The 26,287-nt window shown below is 42.0% G+C and overlaps 1 protein-coding gene across 4 annotated transcripts in view; it reads right to left on the reverse strand.

Moving 5' to 3' along the window:
* Positions 1-26,287, reverse strand: part of CFAP44 (cilia and flagella associated protein 44) — a 79,894-nt gene that overhangs the window by 34,979 nt on the left and 18,628 nt on the right. For 3 of the 4 annotated variants that reach the window (XM_073308494.2, XM_073308479.2, XM_073308496.2), the window contains 12 exons: positions 25,471-25,585; positions 24,962-25,126; positions 23,401-23,556; positions 22,960-23,007; positions 21,858-21,957; positions 21,087-21,181; positions 14,668-14,877; positions 14,071-14,181; positions 5,839-5,991; positions 3,803-4,024; positions 3,075-3,220; positions 1,642-1,912 (listed from right to left, as the gene is read on the reverse strand). In XM_073308494.2, coding sequence (XP_073164595.2) covers positions 1,642-1,912; positions 3,075-3,220; positions 3,803-4,024; positions 5,839-5,991; positions 14,071-14,181; positions 14,668-14,877; positions 21,087-21,181; positions 21,858-21,957; positions 22,960-23,007; positions 23,401-23,556; positions 24,962-25,126; positions 25,471-25,585 — 1,792 coding nt within the window. The remainder of the gene's footprint in view (positions 1-1,641; positions 1,913-3,074; positions 3,221-3,802; positions 4,025-5,838; positions 5,992-14,070; positions 14,182-14,667; positions 14,878-21,086; positions 21,182-21,857; positions 21,958-22,959; positions 23,008-23,400; positions 23,557-24,961; positions 25,127-25,470; positions 25,586-26,287) is intronic. The other variant, XM_073308486.2, reaches the window with a different exon arrangement.

A 26,287-nucleotide genomic window follows, 5' to 3' on the forward strand; every position in this document is an offset into this window, starting at 1 on the left:
TGCCCTGGGCAGAGGGACTGGGGGGCAGGGACACTGGGCGGGGGGAACTGGGGAGCAGGGGCACTAAGTGGGGAGGCTGGAACATTTGGCTTGGGGGCTGGAGGGCAGGGACATGGGCCAGGGTTTGCTTGGGTTCCCCGCCCAGGGCAGGTGGAGGGTCTGCTGCAGCTCTGCACAGCTGCCCACCCAGCTCTTATCATGGCCGGGCTGCCGCCTTGCCCAGAGCCAGGTCGGGGAGAGCTGCGCTGGCATCTGTGGGGAGCCTGGGTCCCTCCATCTGCCCTGGGTAGGGTACTGGGACACTGGGTGGGGGGCTGCTCAGGCCCTCCCACCCAGGGCATGGTCCGCCATGGCTCCCCACAGCTGCTAACATGGCTCTCCCCAATCTGGTTCCAGCTGGGCAGGGGACAGCTCAGAGCCAGGGCATGGCCACGGTAAGAGCTGGGCGGGCAGCTGTGGGGAGCCGCAACAGATCCCCTACCTGCCCTGGGTGGGGGGCCCAAGCAGCCCCCAGGCAGCTCCACAGGCCTCCTCCCTTCCCCCAGCCAGGCCAGCGTAGAGCCCAGCCAGGGAGCTGTGGGGAGCCGCGGCGGACCCTCCACCTGCCTGCGGTTCAGGGGTATGGGGGGCTGAGAGCAGCTCCCGGTTGTGTCCCTGCCCCCCAGGCTCCTCACCCGGCCAAGGGCAGGTGGAGAGTTCACAACTCTTTGGGCTTCCCACAGCTGCCCATGTGGCTCTCCTGACTGGGCTCCAGCAGGGGGGATGCCTCGGAGCCTCAGCCTGGCCCCGAGTGTAGAGCCCTGCAAATCTGCAGATATCTGCGGCTATCCGCACGTGCGGATGTGGATATCCGCAGATAATTTTTGCGGATAGCAGATCGAATGCAGATACACATTTGTGTACCCGCACAGGGCTCTAGAGATCATCAGATTTTTACAAACATATTTTAAAGTTCAATCTACTCAAAAAATGATTCTGTCGAGATAGCACTTTTTTACTGAGCAGACCTCCCTTTCTTTTGAAGTCAGATCTGGTTACTTCAGCGACTCATTAAGCTTTTATTAATTCCTTCTTTACTCACAAATTGAGCAACTATGGTACAGAAGCCACTAATAAAAAATAAATATAGGGTCTTTATGATGTCATATTTTAAGTCTCTATTCAGAGTAGAACTGCACTTTAATAAAAAGAAGCACAGAATAGAGAGAAAATCTGTCAAGTCTTTGTTGTTCTCAACACACAAACACATGAGGTGATGATTAACTAAGGGATGCCATGTACATCAACAGAATATACAGACCTTACTTACACTTTTAGAGGAAAGAAAAAAAGCACTGAGAGGAAAAAGAGAAGGAGCATTACAGACATAAAGACTATTATTACATTAGCAGACATTTTGTGTGGGCTCAGATTCACAAATTGCTTTGAAAACCCTCAGTTTTTGTCATGAATGACCCACAATGCGAAAAGCCTGGGTGTTTTTTGCACAGAAGCAGTAACAGCCCAGCAATACTTAGCACTAGAGGGTACTCTGGTATTCATAGATTTAGACGTGTCCTGGAGAATTAATTGTAATGCTTTTACCCATGCACCAGAACACAAGACAGAAGAATTAGGGAATGTCTTCATTCAGTCACTTACTCTTGGAGAGGGCACTTTCGCTTTTAGCTCTCTTTGAATGTCCTCTGGAGACAAGATATTGAAGGTAAAGATGTTGCTATCTGCTCCACAGGTAACCAGGAACCGGTCATCATAACTAGAGTAGATATCCTGGATTTGGCCATAATCATTGTCATGCATGTTGAAGGACCAGTATCCGTTCATCATGTCTGCTGACAGGTCTTTGTCCTGGAGAGGATAAACTCGCACTGCTCCATCCTTCATCCCACAGAACATCAACAGCTTGCTGGTGCTGTAAAGCGAACAAAAGCTAAACAATTCCAGGTACTGATCTAGAACAGTTAATGTTGCAACAGCAAAAAGCCAATGACACTTGTGAACAAAAGCTAACTTAACACAATGGGTGAAATTCATCCAAATATGAAGGGCTGGAGCAAGGTTCTTTCACCCATACCACTTATGCCCTGCACAAGAGATAAAGGCTGTTGGCAAACTAAGTGACCACACAAGAGTGTCCATGCACCTCCTGTACATCATGGATCTGGCTTCGGAATTGGGTCATGGGGTGGCAGAGAAAATCAATATGGAGTAGACAAGGTATGGACTGGGGAGGGCTTTGGATCAGGATTTGCATGGCTCCACTGGGCTCCAACATCCTCCACAACAGGTGCAGGTTGGTTATTGCCCACAGCCTGGATTAGCAGCTAAAGAGGGGTTGCACAGCTGCCACACAGCCTGGTTTGGGGTTGGGAGGTGACTTTCACCTCCCCATACTCCACCCAATAGAAGGAGAGAAGAAGACAGGTGTAAATTACAGTTTTTAGAACCTAAAACGGCTTCCTTGGGGTCAGATCAGGCCTGGTCTCATGGGGTGGGGAGAGCACAAGGACACTCCACTTGTGCAGTCTACATAATGTCCAGTTCAAGCTGCTGGCCTGGTACAATGGAAGTGTGGGGACTGCTCCCTCCATACTCTCCTGGGGAGCAAAGAGCACCCTAAAGGGGGTAAGGAATGGAAGGAGGTAAGGCCATGACTCCATCCCCCTACCCACTGGCCAAGCAAGCACCGAGGTAGTGGACTGCACCCCCATAGGAAGTAGCAGCATCCCAGGGCTTCCCCTGGGCAGAACTTCCCAATGCAGGGATGTGTCTTAAAGTCACAATTGAGCTTTGAGTGCTCAAAAAAGTGGGCGTTTTCAACATGAACATTTTTTAAAAGAAACAATAATGTATTTTACACAGCTGTACTCACAAATCCTACCAATTAGGAATCCTAACGCTGGTAACCAACTAACACTAGGTACCAGGGAATAGAGCAGAACTCTTCTTGAACTCTTGCACGTGGATATTGATCCACACAAGGAAAGAAACAGTGGAATATACCATGATATCTCCAGAGTCCAGTTCATCAGTTTAGTACAAAACAGTAAGTCATAGTGCATAAGCTCTTTTACCAGAAAGAGATCCTTTGGATTGGGTTGTCATCTGTGTTTTCCATAGGAATCACCTCAAAGGGCTCATCTTGCCTGCTTTCAGGGGATATTTCATGATGAACTGGGGAGAATGCACAGTGGTAGAGGTACCCAGAGTCATAGCCACCCTAAAGAAGACAAGGGCCATGAAGAAGACATGAAGAAAGGATGCTGATGCAGGTGTTCAGGAAAATGCGGTTTCATGAATGATTGCTCTTTTCTTAAATTCCTTTTTAAAAATGAATTCATTGCAAGTGAAAGATGCCAGACTAAAAACCCCTGGAAACGCTGTTTATCCACAGAATAAGTCCACCATTATCAGTGGAGCTACAAGCATTTGCCATTCCTCTCTGTCCCACCAATGTGCCTCAGTCATGACCACAAGGGACCACCATCTACTAGTGGGGAAAGAGTTTAGTCCTTGGCCTCTCTGTGGAGGCCACAAAAAGAGTGCCATTTGTTGTGAACTGGAATGACACTGTAAAACCATTTCACAAAGACCACTGAGCACTCACATCAAGCAGTTGGTCTTCTTTGAGCACTTGAATATCTTCAAGCATGGGGCACATATGAGCTTGTGTCCTAGAGGCAAAAGACTTTTATTCCAAATACTTTCTCTACGCCATCTAATCCCCAAGTCCATGAATCTTATTGTCTCTACACTTAACAATCCCTTTCTCAAATCAAAAATGAAAGAATATTTAATTTACCAAAGACAGCCAGAATTTCCCTGGTGCTGAATAAAACCCGCAGACAATGGGGCTGGGCTCCTGTGGGACATAGATGGGTGGCAGTGGCTCCTCTTTCTTAGGCTCTGCCTCTGGCTCTTCTTCTATCTCAATTCCCATCTCCTGCTGTTTCTTTATCCACTGCAACCTTGCCTTCTCCTCCTCCTGTTTCTTTTTCTCTCTGCGCTCAATCTCTTCTTCCCTCTGTTACAGAACGCAGTGAAAAATGAGTCATGAAACCAATGCACCATTGACTGAAAGGACCTCATGATAAAAATGCTAGAAATTAGGGAAGTATTCCTCGCAACTAAGCAGAGATCAGGCATGTCTACACAACCCCACAGTGCAGACTATGGGGGTGTGAAATGCAGCACACACTAAAATGTTGTGCTGCAATTGCCCATACCTGCCCTACAAACACGAACTAAAAGGTACACGTTTCTCGTTAACATAGTCCTATTTGAAATGCGACTGCATTAACACAAACTAGGTACCTTTTAGTTCAAGCTAGCGGGGACTACATGGAGTAGTTACAGCACAACACTTTGATGCACTCAGCAATTCAGACTCCCATAGTCCGCACTGCAGGGCCTGTGTAGACAAGCCCCATCATACCTCATTTGAATCCCCTCATTCCCTCCTCCTCTCATATTCTGCCTCCAAGGACTAACGAAACAGCAAGCACCCTCCACCAGAGACACGCTAAATGCAGCTTTTCCCAAGCCAATCAATCCTTGTGTTAGCCGGAGGATTTGCTTGACTGCAATGGGAGATTCTCTATCAACTCATGGACTGGACGCACTACTTCTGCAGTGCCCCCAAACTCTGTCCTTTACTTGCCCCAAAGTAAAAGTGACCATGCTGGAGACTTGAATTCAGATTCCCATGTGGCATTGCATTGTTTGTGCTCAAACATAAGTTTAAAGTGAAAACAAAATGTTTGTAATGACCTTCCTTCTGAACACTGAATTGAGGAGTACTGCCATTGCCAATTTATACAATCTTTAAAATCTTCATTTTATTAAAATTTATCTTTGCATAAATAAGTGTCAAATATCACACAATCTTTTCCCAGGGACATATTAGCTTTGTAAGGTAGCCAAAGACATCTCTTCTTCCTGAGTACTGAATTCTTACTGTGTATGCTGGGGCTTTGCCAGATCTTTAACAAAACATCGAGGTAGTAGTTATAAATCTTTGAAAATATGGTTGAGAATGGAAATGCCATCACTCAAGAGAGGCAGCTGTGATGTGCTAGACGGAGCACTGATGCTTAGAGTCAGGTAATCAGTGTTCTAATCCTTAGCCTGCCACTGAGTGCTTTTCAGTTTCCCAAAATACCCACTGGTGAAAGAGTGTGTAACGCCAGTGCTATCTAAGGTGTTGCCCATATTTATACCAGCAGTGAATGTGGCCACACATGTCTTCAAAGGAGCGAGTCCTCATTGAGGAATACATAAATACAATTCTGACTTTTTTTTATTTATAAGAGTAGTCCATTTACAGTTATCACAGCACACAAAAAAGTATCAGAAAAATTTAACTGGTGAAAAATAACCATTTTTCATGTTTGATTAACTCAGAAGTGACCAAATGCATGTTTATGAAACTGTTTAAAAGAATTTCCTTTGTGGCTGGGATCAAGCATGAGAAATTACAGCTGTGAGATAATTTTTCTGAAAATTAAAAGACAAAAAATATATTTTTAGAATGGAAGTGACATATTAACTTTAACTCTACTACCACTAGTATAATCCTATAATATACATGCATTATAAGCTATGTTATTCCTCAGCTCCACTTTTTATTTCCATGAATTAGTGTTGCAACATATAATTTTCCAATTGATGAAGCAAAGCCAGGAGTGGTCTGTGCCTGGTCATTCCTTATGAATGGCTCAGCTAGAACCCTGCATTCAGCACTACACAGACTAGCAACTTGAGTGGAGTAGTTTTGTACTCTAGGGATACTGGTAACTGAGGTATGAGAATTTAATTCCCCACAGGACATTTCTTTACCTTGATCCGGGATTTAATGCTGTAGAAATGGAAATACTGTGTGGGCAGGTCATTGATCTCATAGGTGGATACTGTGTCCTGTTCTCCAAGGATGGGTGCAGGAACCTGAAGAGCAAAGCCATTTTCACAGAGCACAAGCAGCATGCTCTCTGCCTGTAGAACAGCACATAAAACACAACCATTAGACAGACATATGGAACTGGGAAAGAGGCAGAGTAAAGCTAAAGGTCAGAAGTTGTTAAGCCACAAAGTCAAAGCACCCCAGTCAACATTCATTTTATGTGATTATTTCAATAGACGCATCACCACCAGAAATCAGAGAATATCATTTTAGACTGAGAGCAGCATGATGATGTTTAGTGTCACAAGGAGGCTTGCCCTTTAAATGAAGCAGGTCCAGTTCCTCTGTGCAAGTACAGGTGCTCCCAGTTGGCCAATTAAAAAGACAGAACAGCACCTGGTGCTCTAAAGGATCAGGGAGCATTAGAGAGGGAGGAGGCTTGTAGGGATGGCTAGAGGGGGGGCTTTGCTAGCTGACCTCCCAAAGGCAGAGAGGCAGGACAGAAAGTTAAAGGCAGAAGAGCAGCAGATGGCATTGTATGCTGACTTCCAAGCCAGAGAGCTGGAGCTGAGGACCAGAAAGGGCTGAAGTTGGGAACAGTGGAAGTACCTACCTGCTTGCCTGTCTGAGATGGGAGGTTAACAGAACAGGGGAAGCAATGGATACTCCACTGCTGAGGATGAACTCCCAGCAGATGGTTTGGGGGATGTGGGTGTCATTCTGCTAGGAAGAGTGGAGATGCACTTGACCTGTAAGGGCTTGGGTGGCTGTCCTGGCAGGAGGACAGAAGTAGAGCCCAAGGGTGGTGGAGGATGCCAGAGAATGGTATGTGCTATGTTGATGGACGAGCTGTTGTGGGGTTATAAGAACTAGATGCACTGGGGGTGATAAAGGGACTATGTTTTGGGACTTCCGTTATGGATTATTTGCTCTATGTTTTTGTAATAAGCCAGCCCCAAGGCAGGGTATTACTGAGGCAAGAGAGACTGTGGGGAGGGGGAAGTCCCTAGGAGCCTGAGAGAGGAAGGGGGACTGAAGACCAGGTGTTAGGGTGCCCTGCTGCAAGGAGGTGCTCAGGGAAGATGGGGAAACATTCACACTTTGTGAGTTTGGCTTCTTTGAAAGATGGTGTGACGCATGACCAGAAAGGGTTAAGCATCCTGCAGGATAAATGACTCAGATTCAGCCCTTAAAGATATATGGGGAGATAATGTTTGTGTTTTTGTGTATTTACATATATATTGGTAGTGGTCAACAATGTAATCAAACAGTTCCTGTCTATGCTGTATTCCAGGGATTGGCAATGTTTGCCACGCGGCCCGCCAGGATAAGCCCCCTGGCAGGCTGGGCGGGGTTGTTTACCTGCCGCATCCACAGGTTTGGCCGATTGCGGCTCCCACTGGCTGCACTTTGCCGCTCCAGGCCAAAGGGGACTGCGGGAAGCAGCGCAGGCCCAGGGATGTGCTGGCTGCCGCTTTCCGCAGCCCCCATTGGCCTGGAGCAGTGAACTGCGGCTAGTGGGAGCCATAATCAGATGTGACAGGTAAACAAACCAGCCCGGCCCGCCAGGGTGCTCACCCTTGCAGGCCCCGTGCCAAAGGTTGCCAATCCCTGCTGTATTCTGTTAATTCAGAGATCAAAAGAACATCTTAACATTTAAATGAACTGTAAACATAGGATGCTGCTGTATTCATCTCTTTGAAATGTATAGCATATCATCTGCAAATGGTGGGAAAACAGGCAATTGCCTTATGTTAATCTGTATGAATAATTACCGGGCGATAATTAGGAAATGACTGTCTATTGTTCGCTGAGGGACTCCAGCCTGTGAAAGGAGGCCTGAATTGTATAAAAGATGTTTGGGTCCCAGTCCTTTCTATCTCAGATCTGCTTAAGCTTCACCAAGGGAAGTTTGAGTTGCAAGATTGAGATCCCAGTTCTAAGCTGGAACACCCTGAATATGATATTGGACATTGGATTAAATTCTAAAAGAACTCTTTGCAACTACCGAGCTCACCATCTCTACTACGAAACTGACCTAAGAACTTTATTCATATCTGTATGTACAAAGATATTTTAACCAATACACTCTCTCTCTTCTTTTTTTTAATAAATCTTAGTTTACTTAATAAGAATTGGCTGTAAGCGTGTATTTGGGTAAGATCTGAGTTATTCATTAACCTGGTGGGTAATGTGTCCAATCCTTTGGGATTGGTAGAATTTTTTAATATGATGAACAAGATTTTCAGTAATCCTCAGCATATCTGACTTGGCTGTCTGGGTGGAGGCCTGAGGCTGGGTTACTGTAAGGGAACTGTGTTGTTGGCTTCTGGGCAACTGGTGAGGTAATAAAGAAGCTGTTTTGTGCTGGCTTGGTAAATCTAAGTATTGGAATATCCACCAGCTTTGGGGATTGTCAGCCCCATTCTTTGCAGGTCACCCTAATTGAGTGACCTCAGCTGGCTCCCCCGGGACTCCGGTAACAGATGGGTCTGAACCAAAAGCTTGTGTCAGAGGTTTTGTTTGAATAAGCAATTGAAAGTTTAGGTGCTTTATCTGTACTATACATATCTCTTATGTCTTTAAGACTGGGATGGAAATCTTGGGGGGAAAAAACCTCCAGCTATCTTACAGGATTTCTGGTCCCTGCTAGATCCCTGAAATGCCAGTGTCAGAGGAATAACTGAGGTAGGAGGAAGAATTATCCAAACTTTTTAAATTGCAATAAAAGTCAAGTTTGCATATAGGTGTTTTTCCCCAAAGGAGGCCTCGGGGATGGGGCGGGGGGTCTTTATTTTATCTGAAGTAATTCACCCAGCCCTAATGTGCAAAGGGAGCTAGCTGCAGTTGCTGTGGGAATCAGAACTTAGAATTACATTGCTTTTGTGCACGTAAAATCTGCAGCTAAAAGTTCCATTAATTAAATGAAAAGGAGTACTTGTGGCACCTTAGAGACTAACCAATTTATTTGAGCATGAGCTTTCGTGAGCTACAGCTCACTTCATCAGATGTTTACCGTGGAAACTGCAGCAGACTGCTGCAGTTTCCACGGTAAACATCTGATGAAGTGAGCTGTAGCTCACGAAAGCTCATGCTCAAATAAATTGGTTAGTCTCTAAGGTGCCACAAGTACTCCTTTTCTTTTTGCGAATACAGACTAACACGGCTGTTCCTCTGAAACCTGTCATTAATTAAATGTTCATCTTTTAATCTTCTTCGCTTATATTAAAGTGAGAAAAATGAAGATACATTTGACAGTTATAACCTAGAAATTATACATGCAAATAAATACACCGTTAGAGGGTTTCTGCACCTAGCTGCAAGGTTGGGATAGATACTTGTCGCTGCTGGGCAGGAGGACAATCAGAAGAGCCTGACAAGCCAGAGGGAGAAGACATACTGGTGCTTGTCAGGTAAACAGGGAGCAGTTTGCCATCATAGAATGACTCCAAGAGGGCAGCTATGAGCTAATTCCCACGGTTATTTAGGCCAGGTCTAGTCTAGATAGGGTTTGCCAGTACAGCTATACTAGTGTACAGCTATGTTGGCAAACCCCCTGGCAGAGACACAACTTATACCAGCAAAAAAATCCTTTTGCTAGTATAGCTTATATCAGTTCCCCTAAACAAAACAAGCTATACTGGCTAAAGGACTTTTTTGGCCAGTATAACTGAATCTACACTTATGCTAATAGAGATCAAACAAGATTTGTTTTCATCTGTCTATCTCCTGTAGTTTGCTATTACATTACTTCTACATTATGATACCCTGTAAGTAAATAACCCTAGATCAAAGGTATGTTAATTTGAGATAGTAGTCACATGTTAAAACTTCATAAAAACTAATGGAATGTTACTTGTATTGTTTTTGCTTATCTATTTCTATTATAATGTGATGGCAGGTAATTACATTATGTATAGTCTTGTAACTAAATAACCCCCTAAATGCAGATGAAGCCTTGGGGAAATGCAAACAAAGAAGAGTGTTAACTTCAAAGCAAGGGCATTGTGTTCAATGGGAAATCACAGACTCAGTCTGTATTTCTTACTCATCAAAACCCATGTGGGTGAAGACACTGTTCAGACTATTTTCTGGAGAAGTTTAAAAATGGATTTCATGGAAAGATCCTGTATTTTTGAACTGTTTGGACACCTACAGGGAAGCATTCCAGACGCAAGGCAGAGTTCCCCAGTGTTATTCTGGGTGACCCTGAGAGGCTTTTGGAAAGCTAGCAGATTACTACATTTGGATTTAAAAACTTTGACTCACCTGTTAATGTATTTTACCTGCTTTAACCTCTAAATAACTCATTTTTTTCTTAGCTTATAAATCTTTAGTTAGTTTACTAGAGATTTGGCTACCAGTGTGACCAGTGTAAGGTCCAGAGTTCCAACTGATTTGGGGTAAAGGACTGATCCTTTGGGATTGGGAGTAACCTAATGTGATTTTTGGTTTATATAACCTTTTATCACAAACTCCAGTTTGTCTGGATGGCAAGATGGGCTAGAGAGCTTAGGGAGACTCCCTGTGACTCCATGGTAATACTGGTATAGTGATCCAGGAGTGCACATTTGTTACTGGCTTGGTGAAATCTAACTATAGAATGTACCACCAGTTTGGGGTGTCTGCCCTGTTTTCTGACAGTCTGACCTGAGACTGGCACTCTCAGTTGTGAGCCACTCCAGACAGCATGACAATCTATGGTAGGGCTTTCTGCTGGTTTATAAAATTCATAAAGAATCACATACCCCCAACCAACAATATCACCCTGGCAGAAGTTTCTAGGGTGAACCTGGCCTTATTAAACTTTTGAAATCTTTGTTTTTAATAACAAAATTCTATCTGAATTAGTCATGGACAAACATAAAAGGCACTGGAGCTTGAGTTCAGAGAAACACCCAACGGTTTGCTTTTGGTGCTTTGAAAACTTTGTTTACAATTGCACATGCCTATTTGAACATGGGCAACAGGCACAGTCAATGTTCAAACCAGTGCTTTTTAAATGAAAACTAAGCCTTAAACAACAAGGAGTACTTGTGGCACCTTAGAGACTAACGCATTTATTTGGGCATAAGCTTTTGTGGGCTAAAACCCACTTTATCAGGTGCATGGAGTGGAAAATACAGTAGGAAGAGATAAATACATAGGACATGAAAAGATGGGGGTTGCCTTACCAATTTTAAGGAGACAATTCAATTAAAGTGGGCTATTATCAACAGGAGGAGAAATCACTTTTGTAGTGGTAATCAGGATGGCCCATTTCAAACAGTTGACAAGAAGATGTGAGTAACCGTATGAGGAAAATTAGCATGGGGAAATTAGTTTTTAGTTCTTGTAGTGACCCATCTACTTCCAGTCTTTATTCAGGCCTAATTTGATGGTGTCCAGTTTGCAAATTAATTCCAGTTCTGCAGGTTCTCATTGGAGTCTGTTTTTGAAGTTTTTTTGCTGAAGAATTGCCACTTTTAAATCTGTTATTGAGTGTCCAGGGAGGTTGAAGTGTTCTCCGGCTGGTTTTTGAATGTTATAATTCTTGATGTCTGATTTGTGTCCATTTATTCTTTTGCCTAGAGACTGTCCGGTTTGGCCAATGTACATGGCAGAGGGGCATTGTTGGTACATGATGACATCTATCACATTGGTAGATGTGCATGTGAACGAGCCCCTGACGGTGTGGCTGATGTGGTTAGGTCCTATGATGGTGTCCTATGAATAGATATGTGGAGAGAGTTGGCAACGGGGTTTGTTGCAGGGATAGGTTCCTGGGTTAGTGTTTTTGTTTAGTGGTGTGTAGTTGCTGGTGAGTATCTGCTTCAGGTTGGGGGGCTGTCTGTAAGCGAGGACTGGCCTGTCTCCCAAGGTCTGTGAGAGTGAGGAATCATCCTTCAGGATAGGTTGTAGATCCTTGATGATGTGCTGGAGAGGTTTTAGTTGGGGGTTGAAGGTGACGGCTAGTAGCATTCTGTTATTTTCTTTGTTGGGCCTAACAGAATGCCACTAGCCCTTTGCCAACTCTGCTAATTTTCCTCCTACTGTTACTCACATCTTCTTGTCAACTGTTTGAAATGGGCTACCCTAATTACCACTACAAAAGTGATTTCTCCTCCTGTTGATAATAGCCCACTTTAATTGAATTGTCTCCTTAGAATTGGTAAGACAGCTCCCATCTTTTCATGTCCTATGTATATTTATCATCCTACTGTATTTTCCACTCCATGCATCTGATGAAGTGGGTTTTAGCCCACGAAAGCTTATTCCCAAATAAATTTGTTAGTCTCTAAGGTGCCACAAGTACTCCTTGTTGTTTAAGGCTTAGTTTTCATTTAAAAAGCACTGGTTTGAACATTGACTGTGCCTGTTGCCTCATAGTCTATGTCAGCAAAAACAATGAGGCAACAGGCACAGTCAATGTTCAAACCAGTGCTTTTTAAATGAAAACTAAGCCTTAAACAACAAGGAGTACTTGTGGCACCTTAGAGACTAACAAATTTATTTGGGAATAAGCTTTCGTGGGCTAAAACCCACTTCATCAGATGCATGGAGTGGAAAATACAGTAGGATGATAAATATACATAGGACATGAAAAGATGGGAGCTGTCTTACCAATTCTAAGGAGACAATTCAATTAAAGTGGGCTATTATCAACAGGAGGAGAAATCACTTTTGTAGTGGTAATTAGGGTAGCCCATTTCAAACAGTTGACAAGAAGATGTGAGTAACAGTAGGAGGAAAATTAGCAGAGTTGGCAAAGGGCTAGTGGCATTCTGTTAGGCCCAACAAAGAAAATAACAGAATGCTACTAGCCGTCACCTTCAACCCCCAACTAAAACCTCTCCAGCACATCATCAAGGATCTACAACCTATCCTGAAGGATGATTCCTCACTCTCACAGACCTTGGGAGACAGGCCAGTCCTCGCTTACAGACAGCCCCCCAACCTGAAGCAGATACTCACCAGCAACTACACACCACTAAACAAAAACACTAACCCAGGAACCTATCCCTGCAACAAACCCCGTTGCCAACTCTCTCCACGTATCTATTCATAGGACACCATCATAGGACCTAACCACATCAGCCACACCGTCAGGGGTTCGTTCACATGCACATCTACCAATGTGATAGATGTCATCATGTACCAACAATGCCCCTCTGCCATGTACATTGGCCAAACCGGACAGTCTCTAGGCAAAAGAATAAATGGACACAAATCAGACATCAAGAATTATAACATTCAAAAACCAGCCGGAGAACACTTCAACCTCCCTGGACACTCAATAACAGATTTAAAAGTGGCAATTCTTCAGCAAAAAAACTTCAAAAACAGACTCCAATGAGAACCTGCAGAACTGGAATTAATTTGCAAACTGGACACCATCAAATTAGGCCTGAATAAAGACTGGAAGTAGATGGGTCACTACAAGAACTAAAAACTAATTTCCCCATGCTAATTTTCCTCATACGGTTACTCACATCTTCTTGTCAACTGTTTGAAATGGGCCATCCTGATTACCACTACAAAAGTGATTTCTCCTCCTGTTGATAATAGCCCACTTTAATTGAATTGTCTCCTTAGAATTGGTAAGACAGCTCCCATCTTTTCATGTCCTATGTATATTTATCATCCTACTGTATTTTCCACTCCATGCATCTGATGAAGTGGGTTTTAGCCCACGAAAGCTTATTCCCAAATAAATTTGTTAGTCTCTAAGGTGCCACAAGTACTCCTTGTTGTTTAAGGCTTAGTTTTCATTTAAAAAGCACTGGTTTGAACATTGACTGTGCCTGTTGCCTCATTGTTTTTGCTGACATAGACTAACACGGCTACAACTCTTAAGCCTTAAAAGTTTCACTCGCGGATGCAAAGGCTTGTTTCTCACACAGGAGCAAGTCAAGGTGGTGGCCAAGTTTTTGATGGCTTCCAGGTGATCCTGCACTCTGTTGCTCAGGTCCAAAACACTCCTAAGTGATTGCACTGAAGGACAATTCTGTTTAGTAATAGCTCTCATCCTGAAATGGCATGAAGCTTTTGGCAGCAAAGTGTCTGTAATACAGTGCTTAGATGAGGATTCTTCATCCTTAAGATAACAATGTAGGATATAACATCAGTGTGTTGAAACAGCATCTTTTAAAAATAAGATCCAAGCACCAGGAAAAACATTCACCACTCACGTGAGAAAGTGGAGACCACTGTAATGACTGCACAGGCCCAGGGACACAAATGTATCCAATTGGCTCATATTTGTCTTCAACAGCAAAGAAGAAGACTGTTTTGTCTTTACTCTGAGAAAGAAAAGAAGATAGATAACAAAAAGCATGCATTTCAAGGCTCTCTAATCATTTCACATACTTGCCAACTTCAAATAGGCACATACTCCTCACCTCAATGCCATGCATTCCTAATATTTGTCAGCCAATACAATTCCCTACTAACTGGATAGATAATCTATTTAGACCCACCACAGATACAGAAAATCAGTTAATTCTAGGCACTAAGTTATCCTCTCCCAAGTGCTTTGGGATCTTTTCTCCCTGAGCCTCTCCTGCTTTTGCAGGGGTCTTACCCTGTAGTCCATACAACCCTTGATCTCCATGGTCCACATGACAGCAGATGTTATTTCCTGCAATGGCTAAGAGGAGATCACAAGAAAAGCCTCCTTGAGGCAGGTATGATTGGATAAATCAATAAATAAGCACAATCATGTCACCTTAAAATAGATTTATATTTTTGGCTTAATAAAAACAATTCAGTGAATAAGTCAGACATACCCCCGTGGCAAGTACTTCCCCATTTCGTTCATATGCCAAGGCTGTAACTGCAGCAGTGTGGGGTTTAAAAGCTTGTTTCAGACGCATCTCTGCATTCCCTACATTGGTCCGTCCTGCAACAATGGCGAGTCCCCTGGGATCATAAACTTCAATAATGCGAACAACGCCATCTTCAAAGCCAACAGCAATTAGACCTCCTTTGGGATTTACCTGTGCGTAATGAAATTAAAAAACACTTGCATCTTCAGGCAGAAGAAAAAATTTGTAGACTCCAAGGCCAGGAGAGACAAGTGTGATCACCTAGTTTAACCTACATACCACAGACCATACCTTCCTCAAAATAATTCCTGTTTGAACTAACGCATATCTTTTAGAAAAACACCGAACCTTGATTTTAGCCACCACAAACCTTGGTAAGTTGTTCCAATGGTTAATTACACTCATGGTTAAAAATGTACACCTTATTTCCACTCTGAATTTGTCTAGCTTCAACCTACAGCCATTGAATCTTGTTATAGCTTTGTCTGCTAGATTGAAGAGCCCACTATCAAATATTCCCATAGCAGTTGCACCAGTGCCAAATACAGAAGTAATATAACCTCTGTACTCCTACTCAATATTCCCATTTATGTATCCAGGGACTGCGTTAGTTCTTGTTACCATATCATCACACTTTGAGCTCAGCTTCAGCTGACTATATACCATAACCCCCACATCTTTTACAGAATCACTGCTTCTCAGGATAGAGTGCCCCATCCTGTAAGTATGGCCTACATTCTTTGTTAATAGATGTATAACCTTACATTTGGCCATATTAAAACACATTGTTCGCTATCAACCAGTTTACCATTAGAACAACATAAGAATGGCCATACTGAGTCAGACCAATGATCCATCTAGCCCAGTATACCATCTTCCAACAGTGGCCAGAGGTGCTTCAGAGGTAATAAAGAGAACAGGGCAGTTATTGAGGGATCCATCTACCCCCTGTCCTCCACCCTCTGGCAGTCAGAGGTTTAGGGACATCCAAAGCATGGAGTTGCATCCCTGACCATGTTGGCTAATAGCCATGGATGGACCTATTCTCCATTAAGTTACCCAATTTTTTTTTTAACCCAGTTATGGTTTTGGCCTTCACAACATCCCATGGCAACAAGTTCCACAGGTTGGCTGTTTAGTTCCTTAAGTTAGTTTTTAACCTGACGCCTATTAATTTCATTGGGTGACCCCTAGTTCTTGTGATATGTGAAGAGGTAAATAACACCTCTTTATTCACTTTCTCCACACCATTCATGATTTTATAAACCTCTATCATATCCCCCCTCAGTTGTCTCCTTTCTAAGACGAATAATACAAATCTTTTAAATCTTTCTTCTTATGGAAGCTGTTCCATACCCTTGATAACTTTTGCTGGCCTTCTCTGTATCTTTTCCAATTCTAATATATATTTTTTGAGATGGGGCAACTAAAAGTAGACATAGTATTCCAGGTGTGGGCTCACCATGGATTTATATAGTGGCATTATTATATTTCCTGTCTTACCTGTTCCTTTCCCAATGGTTCCTAACATTGTTAGTGTTTTTGATGGTCATTGCACATGAAGCACATGTTTTCAGAGAACTATCCACAAGGACTCCAAGATTTCTTTCTTGAGTGTCAACAGCTAATTTAGACCCCCATCGTTTTATATGTAAAGCTGGGATTATGTTTTCCAGAGTGCATTACTTTGCATTTATCAACAATGAATTTCATCTGCCATTTTGTTACACAATCACCCTGTTTTGTGAGATCTCTTCATAATTCTGCAGTCTGCTTTAGATTTAACTATTTTGAGTAATTTTATATCATCTGCTAATTTTGCAACCATTTAGTGATCCATGAGTGGACCTTTCCTCTTATGACATAACTACTTACTTTGCTTAAGAGCCTTTGGGGAGGGACCTTGTTGAAGGCTTTCTGAAAATCCAAGTACACTTATTCACTGGATCACGTTTGTCTACGTATTTGTTGATCCCTCAAAGAATTCTAATAGATTGGTGAGGCACGATTTCCCTTTACAAAAGCTGTGTTGACTCTTCCCCAGCGTATCATGTTCATCTACATGACTGATAATTCCGTTCTTCACTATAGCTTCAACCAATTTCCTGGTACGGAAATTAGGCTTACCGGCCTGTAATTATCAGGATTGACTTTGAAGACTCTTAAAAATCAGTGTTAGATTATCTATCCTCCAGTCATCTGAACAGAGATTGACTTAAGCAACAGGTTACATATACCACAGTTGGTAGTTCTGCAATTTCATATTTGAGCTCCTTCAGAACTCTTAGGTGAATACCATCTGGTTCTGATGACTTACTACCATTTAATTTATCAATTCTTCCAAAACCTTCTCTACTGACACCTCAACCTGGGACAGCTCTTGAGATCTGCCACTCGAAAGAATGGCTCCAGTGTAGGAATCTCCCTCACATCCTCTGCAGTGAAGAACAATGCAAGAATTCATTTAGTTTTTCTGCAACAGCCTTGTCTTCCTTGAGAGTTCCTTTAGCACCTTGATCATCCAGTGGCCCATTGATTGTATGGCAGGCTTCTTGCCCTTCCTGCTTCTGACATACTTCAAAAAAAATGTTGTTATATTTTGGGTCTTTTGCTAGTTGCTCTTCAAATTCCTTTTTGGCCTGCCTAATTATACTTTTATCCTTGACTTGCCAGAGTTTATGCTCCTTTCTATCTTTCTCAGTAGGATTTGACTTCCAGTTCTACCAAGCGATCCAGATCACTTTGCATCAGTGACTTGTATTCTTCATTATTTACCACTCCCCTAATCTGTGTGTCATCTGCAAACTTTCTTGGTGATGATTTTGTTTCCTTCCAGGTCATTAATAATAATGTTAAATAGCATAGGGCAAAAACTAATCACTGTGGGGCCCCACTAGAAACACACCTGCTCAATGATGAATCCCCATATATAATTATATATGAGATCTGTCAGTCTATTATTAATCCATTTAATGTGTCCCATGTTCATTTTGTATTCTAATTTTTTAATCAAAACATTGTGCAGTACCACGTCAAATGCCTTAATGAAGTATATTATATTGAGACCATTGCCTTTATCAACCTAATATGCATTTTCATTAAAAAAATTAAGCTAGTTTGATAGGGTCAATTTTCCATAAATCTATGCTGATTGGCATTAATAAAGCATTAGAGGATAATTTAATTTAATCAAGTCCCAGATCAGCTACTCCATTATTTTACCTGGGATCAACATCAGGCTGATATTGAGAAACTATATAGCACACAGCTCTAGAGTTAACATATACTCCATCTCATAAATCATTCTATATGGAGTTTCTGTTGTCCACATACATGAAGGAAAGAGTCACATGGAGAGTTTAATTTTAAAAGCTTAGTAGTCTTTAGTGATGCTACATACCACCATGGAAAATGAGCTTTGATTTTGATGTCAGGCCAGAGGGGACTCACATGCTTGTAACTCATAGGACAGTGGCGTAAGAACATAAGAACAGCCATACTAGGTAAGACCAAAGGTCCATCTAGCCAGGTATCCTGTCTTCTGACAGTGGCCAATGCCAGGTGCCCCAGAGGGAATGAACAGAACAGGGCAATCATCAAGTGATCCATCGCCTGTCGCCCATTCTCAGCTTCTGGCAAACAGAGGCTAGGGATGCTATCTGAACCAGCAGCAGCTTCTAATATTCTTTTTAGGGAGGAGATATTTAAATGATCCTAGACAAATAAATGGCTCATAGCATATGATATAAATTGACTTACTTTCATTGACTGGCTACTTGCAGTAGGAACTTACATACCGGGCTCAGTCCTTTTATCCATCTAGCCAAGTATTCTCCCTCAGGCAGTGTTCAGATACCAATACTTCAAAGGAAACTGAATGAAAATGTTCTAGGATACACTATGGGCCAGATTTACAAAGGTATTTGGGCACTTAAAGATGCAGAGAGGCACCTAGTGGGATTTAAGCATAAGTAGGTAAGGTGCCTAATTGACTTTCAATGAGAGTTAGGTACCTAGCTGCATCTTTAAAAGTATCTGTTTACCCTTGTAAATCTGGCCATGAGTATAGTGCTGTATATTTGTAGGACCCAATCAGCTTACTCCATAAGCACACAGTTGGTCACCTAAATATAGTCATAAGATTGCATAGCACAAATGCTCTTGAAATCATAGTGCTAAAGCCACCCTACCCTTTAAAAATCAAGGTGCAGTATTTCTCTCTCTGACTTCCCGTATAAGTGAACTCTGCAGACTTACTATAAATGTTTCCTCAAAAACATGTCAACACAAGAGTTTAACTCAAGTTAATTGATTGCCAGTTAACTCAAGTTAGCTAATATGTTTTAAAAGGTAATATAGATACTCCACAAATGTTCAGTCCTGGTCACAATCATTTGTGGAGTGTCTAAATCTGTTAGCTAACTCAAGTTAATTGGCAATTGTGATGGGGTGGACTAGGCCCTTAGGCCCCCTGTTTGAAGCCTCGCAGCTTGCCACACCCCGCCCCAGAAAAGGGCAGTGGAGAGAGTCCTCCAAGCTGCTGAGAGAGGTTGCATGGGACACAGCCAATCAGGAAAGAGGCTGCAGGGAGCAGCCAATCAGGGCCCAACAGGCTAGTATAAAAGAGCTAGAGGGCCAGAGCAAGTGCAGTTGCTGCCTGGAGCCAGAGGAGGGAACTTGGTGCTCCTGGTTTGCTAAAGGACCTCGGACAGAGCAGTTGCTGGCCGGAACCAGGGGAGCAAGAAGGGGCTCCTGGCCGGCTGCTGGGACTCAATCAGGAGAAGGCCCTGAGGTAAGGGTGAATAATGTGCTGGGACCATGGGGAGGTGGCCCAGAGAATCATAGCAGCAACACAATTTAGTTAAAGGGATGTGGCGGACGCCTGCTATCTGTAAGATCCCTGGGTTGTAACTTGGAGTCCTGGGCAGACACAGGTCCCCACACCCATTCGCCACTGGGGAAGTAGTCTGGACTTTGATGCACCCCAAGAAGGGGACCTGAACTGTTTAGTGGGCTCAGAGAGGGCAAAGATGTTGCCTCCATGGAGGGAACTCTGGGGGCGGGGGGGTTTGATATCAGGGCCAAGACTATTTAAAGACTGCTGGACTAAATAAGGACATGAGCCCAGGGATGGCTTCCGAAAGACACTGACCAACCAAGGAGTACTGGAATAGGCCCCCGTTGGACTTGTACCATGAAAGGGGTTTATCTGTCTGTTGTTTCACATACAAACTGTGTGTGACTCAGCCAGAGGGCTGAGTTGCTGAAGACTCAGTGCAAGGCAGAGAGAAAGTGCAAGCACACACACTCTGCCAAGGGGGCTCTGACACAGGCCCAGAAAGAATTAAGCAACCAGCAGGCTAAATGACCCAAATTCAAGCTTTAGAGACTTGTTAGAAAAGTACATAAATGGTAATTAAGGTAATTTCATATTTGATAGACTAGAGCTTTGAAATGCAAACCTGTATTGTTACCCATTGATTCAGAGATTTAAAGGGAATATTAACATTTAGATGAAACTTGGGTGTAATAATGTCATTGTCTATATTTCTCTTTGAAGTCTGTAGTAAATTGTCTATGAACTGCTTAATGGATAATTACCTTATGCTGATGAATGCAACTAGTTACTTGTGTATACATAGGAAATAGGTAGCTTTACCACGAAGCAGCTATTCTTCACCCAAGGGATACCTGCTGTCAAGAGGCTATCATAGCCTGCCAGTGATCTATATAAAGAAATCTTGGGTGCTGATCCTTTTACCTCAGATCTGCTTAAGCTTCATCAGGGGAAGTTTGAGTCGCAACACTGAGGTATCCAGTCCCATCTGAATCACCCTGATATTGGACTGTAACCTATGGACTAATTCTGAAAGGACGTTTTGCAGCTCTAAAGCTCATCATCTCTACTATGAAACTGACCTAAGAACTTTATTCATATCTGTATGTATAAGGATCTTTTAACCAATACTTTCTCTTTTTAATAAAGCTTAGTTTAGTTAATAAGAATTGGCTGTAAGTGTGTATTTGGGCAAGATCTGAGATATTCATTAACCTGGTGGGTAATGTGTCTGATCCTTTGGGACCGGTAGGATCTTTTTATGTGATTAACAAGATTTTCAGTAATCCTCCTCATATTTGACTTGGCTGTCTGGCTGGGAACTCAAGGCTGGGTTGCTTTAAGAGAACTGTATTTCTGGCTTCTGGGTAACTAGTAAGGTATTGTGGAAGCTGTTTTGTTGCTCGCTTGGTGACTCTGAGGGCAAGTTGGCAAGTAATTTCATTAAAATCCTGCATCATGAACATGTGTGGTGGCTATGAAATAGCCACATTATGAACCCTTTGTGAATCCATGTTAACACACTGCAGTAGGGTAAACTTACCACTCGGGGTGCCCAAGTCAGTGCTGTTCCTCCCTGTTTAAACTTAATCTCAGTCAACTGGCAATTACCAATGAAATCATAGATACGCACTGAGTCTGTGTAAGACAGATGGGAGTGGGGTGGAAAGCAGACAGGTTAATACAGAATTTTTTCTTGAAAGACTACTTGTTAAGATAACATCCATGAACTGGCCAATATTCCTTCCCTGTCTAACAAGTGCTAAAGTGAAGTGCTAAAGGCTTGCTCAGGCACACTTTCATAAATTAAATAAATGTCCATAGTCTGAGCTAAACTATTAATGAGGACATGATGGCTGTTGCAATTGCCAAGAAAGGCACAAGTATTAATACTCAGAATTATTTATACAGTGCCATAAGTGCATTATAAAAACACTGTTATTGAGCCACTGAGTCTGGAATATGAAAGTTGTTGTTGAAACAAAATTCTCCCCTTTTCTGTTTCACAGTGAACAGCATTTATAAAGCTTGACAGTGAGACTTTCTTTAATTGAAGACTTAGTTCTTGAGATCAGACACTCCTTGCACTTTACTTGGCTTCAACCCATTAATGATCTGTTCTAATTATTTAAAAAAAAACAAACTGTCCCCAGGAATAATGACCAGCTGGTAGGTACCTTTACAAAGAAAAGACACACTTCCACTACAACTGTGAACTAAACACATTAGTTTAAAACTGAATAATTCCACAATGAGCCTGACAGCTGTAACCCTGCCCTTACAAGTCAACTGCTTAGGGAAGAGTTGTACTTACGGTCAAGTGCAGTAGTGGCCATGAGATATGTGACAGGAGAGACACCCATGGCTTCAATCTTTCCAGAGTGAAAGGTAAACAGGCACTCTGGATCATGGGTCTACAGAGAAATCAGAACAGAGGTCTGCTACATTCAGAGACTGAACACATGGCTTGCAATGCCTCATCAACATAAAATGGACACCTAAAATAAATATGCAAAAATCTACCCTACACCTATTGCTAGCAAAAATGTGGTACCCATGAATACAGTTCCCTTTTTGTACCTGCAAATGCTCATTTTGATTGTACAACAGGTGCACAAGCAAATTTGTACAGGCATATTAAGCACCTGCATTTAAAAATATGGCATCAGATGTGTAAAAATAAAGGCAAATAACATATTATATTGAGAGGCACAATGCCTGGAGATCAAATTTATAATAGAAAACTATTGCTCTGAAGGCTGAGAAAATGACCTTAAGCCAAGGGCTTTATATTTCACTGGAAGTCTTTTTCCAACCCAAGGAGGAAAAATGGGTTTCCCTATATACTCATGTATGTATTATACACTTTATACATATATTTTTGCCATACTAGTGCTGCTGCTTCATTTATCTGCTGCTACAGGGTCTGCTTGATGGAATTTTTGATCATACACTAAGTGTCTGTTTTAACTTTTCTGCTCATGTGACCCTCTCCTACAGCAGTAATAGTAGCAATCAGTTTGATCAAATGTACAGAGATGTGAATGTTGTCCTCAGCATCATCTAGATGCAACACTGATGGGCACTTCAGAAATACCTATCCACACAGGTTGTACTAGCAGCCCTCACATTAACATCTCATATTAATATCCATCACTCCCCACCCTTTGAGAATCAGGCCCCTTTAAGGTAGCTCCAGTTTAGCAATCAACAATTAAGGAACCCAAAATCAATAGTTACCTTTGAAAATCTTGGCCAGTAACTGTAATCAGTGAAGATAAATCCTAAAGATGTGCCTCCTAATCATACTAAATCCTCAACTGTACAGTTGGTCAAAAGTTGGATGGCATTGTGTGGCCACACAGTGTAATTAAAGGAACTTAAAAAAAAAAAAAGGGGGTGGGAATAAAACTTACGACATTTGAAAAACTCAGATCAAGCTTCCAGATGGCTCCATTGGAATCCTACAGAAATAAATATTTAAAACCTGAATGTTCTTTCAAATTAAGTTTGAAAATAGCATCAGTCCTTGTAATGCCTTACAAATACTGTAGGTAAGAATCTCAATCATCTGGAAGAAACAGGATTTAGACTTCATAGAGTGTGATGTCAATTTCACCTCAGCAGCAAACCAGGGCAATGAAGCCTGGGAATGACACTTTCAAATTCTCCCACTCTCAAAGCTGGAAGAGAGACTCAAATGTTATTCTACTCTAAAAATAATCAAGGGAAGACAGGGTACTAATTCTACAAGAAAAAGCAGATTGCTTCACAGCAGATTTCCTCTGGCAATGCATCACCACATGCCTCATCCAATATTGCTCTACACAGCTGATAAGGATGCAAATAGGTCTTACCTGAGCATACCAAATGGGCTGTCCAAGTTCATGAATTTTCATGATTGAGCTCAAATTGACATTCTTGCCAACGAGAAGTTCATTCATATGGTCCATCTCTAGTAGACCCGTGTCATCCACAGAATCAGCTGCATCTATCGTCTCAAAGTCCCACACCTTCAAGCAGTTGGAAGTGAACAGATCAGCCTTCATTAATCCGAATGCCAACACATCTCACATTAACACACACAATGGCAATATAAAATCAATGATAAGAATCCAAGGGAATGGGTGGCTCAGGATATAGAATAGGGAGCCTGTCATGTCTACATCACTGGCTTCAATATGACCTGGAGCAGTGACAATCAGAGGCTGTTACCATCTAGCATCTGTTCAGTGGCCCATGTAAAATGTGTTTATAGGTCTCAATCCAATTCCTAAAGGACAATTGCCCATATCCCAAAAATCATTAACTACAATTGGCACTACTTAGTACCCATGTTGGCAGTCTCACAACGAGAGAGAGTAAAACTGCCTCCTAGAGGTTGTCTCTACTGAGACAGTGTGGAAGGACAGAGTGAGAGAGCCTGCACCTCCTCTGTCTGCACTGTGGATAAAGAGCAGCTTTTGCTTTCCAGATCTGCCAGTCCAGCACCCTTTCGCCAGGATGATATTTACATAAAGAATACCATCAATGTAAAAAAAAAAAAATCTAAACCAAAAACCTCATCTGAAACTTTTTTCCCTACAGCTGTAACCACTGCCTATAATTACTATAACTGAAAGATTAGTTGGAAAAAAGACTTTTTTCACTTTGTTTGTTTTGAGCATTTAACAGTAATTTGTCTGCTGTCAGTTTCCCATTGTTTGGGTCTCTTGTGCAGCAATAGGGGAGGATACTAAAACTAAAAACATAAAACAGGGAAATGATTGTAAAACCCATAAACTGGCAAGTAGAATCAGAAGCAGACATAGAACTTGAGACTACTTTTTAACTCATTTTTAAAAATTGGTTTGATTTTTAAGTTGAGGGTGCCACATTATTTTAATAGGGGTTTGTTGCTCAGTTGAAATGGATACGTCTTTGAGATAAAATGACAGAGGTGCTAACTAATTACACAAATGCCTTAAGCGTTCACATGATCAGAAATAATTTCAAATACCACTGTGATTTATCCTTTGAAATAGCATGTGACATGTTAACAAGGCCTGAAAATGACTAACATAAACCTAAGCTACACAACCCCCCACCCCCAAAGTTAGAATGTGAGGGGAAATAAAACTTGTTAAAGACATCGAAATTTACTCTGATCTATTAGCGCACAGAAGGGATTTCTGTAACGTTAGCAGGCACAGAAAGTTATTTAAATGTGATCTGATCCAAACATCTACATTGTGGAAAGAGATCTGCTTCTATCAAGTTCCTTCTCAAAATTCATTAGACAGTGATTACGGAGAGAAACTCCCACAATAGATTACTCCCGTTACAACATATAGGCTAAGAATTACTTCCCTTTCCACCTGTTAACAAGACTCTGTATACCAAATATGCATCCACACTATTAAAGGAAAAAACACTCACCCTAATGTAGCCATCTCCTCCAACAGTGACCAGCTCTCCCTCATCCAGAACTAACTGATTAACAGGGCCATTGTGACAGGGTCTATGTCCAGTTCGACAGAGCTCTACTTTGATAAGGCCCCCTTCCCAAAGCAGCAAGTTGCCCCATTCAGATCCAGAGATAACCTTCCATGCAAGTGAAGAGGAATACATAAGTGTTGTAACATATCAATGTGCAGATATTGAAGAGAGACTGGTGAATATCTTAGCTCACTATAGCCTTTACTTTAAATTAAGAAAGCTCATTTGTCTGAGAATCACAATAATAATGGATACTTTTAAACTGTTAAAGCCAATTTATTGCCAATTAATGTCAATATTAGATTCACAGATGCATATTTGATTGTATATAGAAATCCTAATCCAAAGCACTCTGAAGTGAATGGGAAGACTCCCATTGATTTCAACTGACCTTTGTTCAGTCCCTGAGAGGGAGAAAGAAAACAGTTGTACTCATTCACTCTACTTACCTTCCCATCAGGCAGCTCCACATACCCTACAATGTCAGTCACAGCTGTTTTACCAAACCTTCCCAATGCTCCCTGTAGCTTGAGCCCAGTGAATGTATGGGCCATCTTCCAGAACCTGAGTACAGAAAACATAGTCTTTGGGGTTACACCTGACGTATTGTATTGTATCTCAGGCTCTAAGGTCATCATATATGGGTATTTCCAATCTGTGGACTACTCATTTAATTATATTTAAATAAGGGTTTGTAGTTTTTAAAAATTAGCCTCATTCAGCACATATAAAGTTATCTATCTAGTTGGGGTTTTTTGTTACTGAGTGGAACTGAAATGCCCCAACAAGATGTCTAGGTCACCAAACCCACCTTGATCCCAGTCAGGTGTTTATTATACACCACAGCCACCCTCCCCCCACCAAAAAAACCCCAAACTTTCCCTTCACCTACTTCCATGAAAAACCTAGAAAAATATGGGCAGGAGAAGATAGGGAGACTAATATTTAAATAGATGCTAAATCAATTTATATATCCATCTTGCAATACTTTCCATATTTACTTGAGGAAGCCTACTTTTCTCTCTGGTTGGTCTCCAATGTAGGATGCTCACCTGTTGAAATCCTGTGGATAACTTCTCCACTGGATTCCACTTTGTGTAACACTGTGGACTTCAATGGGGTTGCATTAATCTAAATGAGCCAGAATTTGGCCCTGTATCTCCAAAGTTACTGCTAACAAAGCATGCAGAAATCTTATAGAAATACAAGAGAATGATATGAATGATAAAAGATAAATGATATAGAAATACAAGAGAATGAATCCAC

This window comes from Lepidochelys kempii, chromosome 1 (assembly GCF_965140285.1).
Source record: "Lepidochelys kempii isolate rLepKem1 chromosome 1, rLepKem1.hap1, whole genome shotgun sequence".
Taxonomy (NCBI): Eukaryota; Metazoa; Chordata; order Testudines; family Cheloniidae; genus Lepidochelys; species Lepidochelys kempii.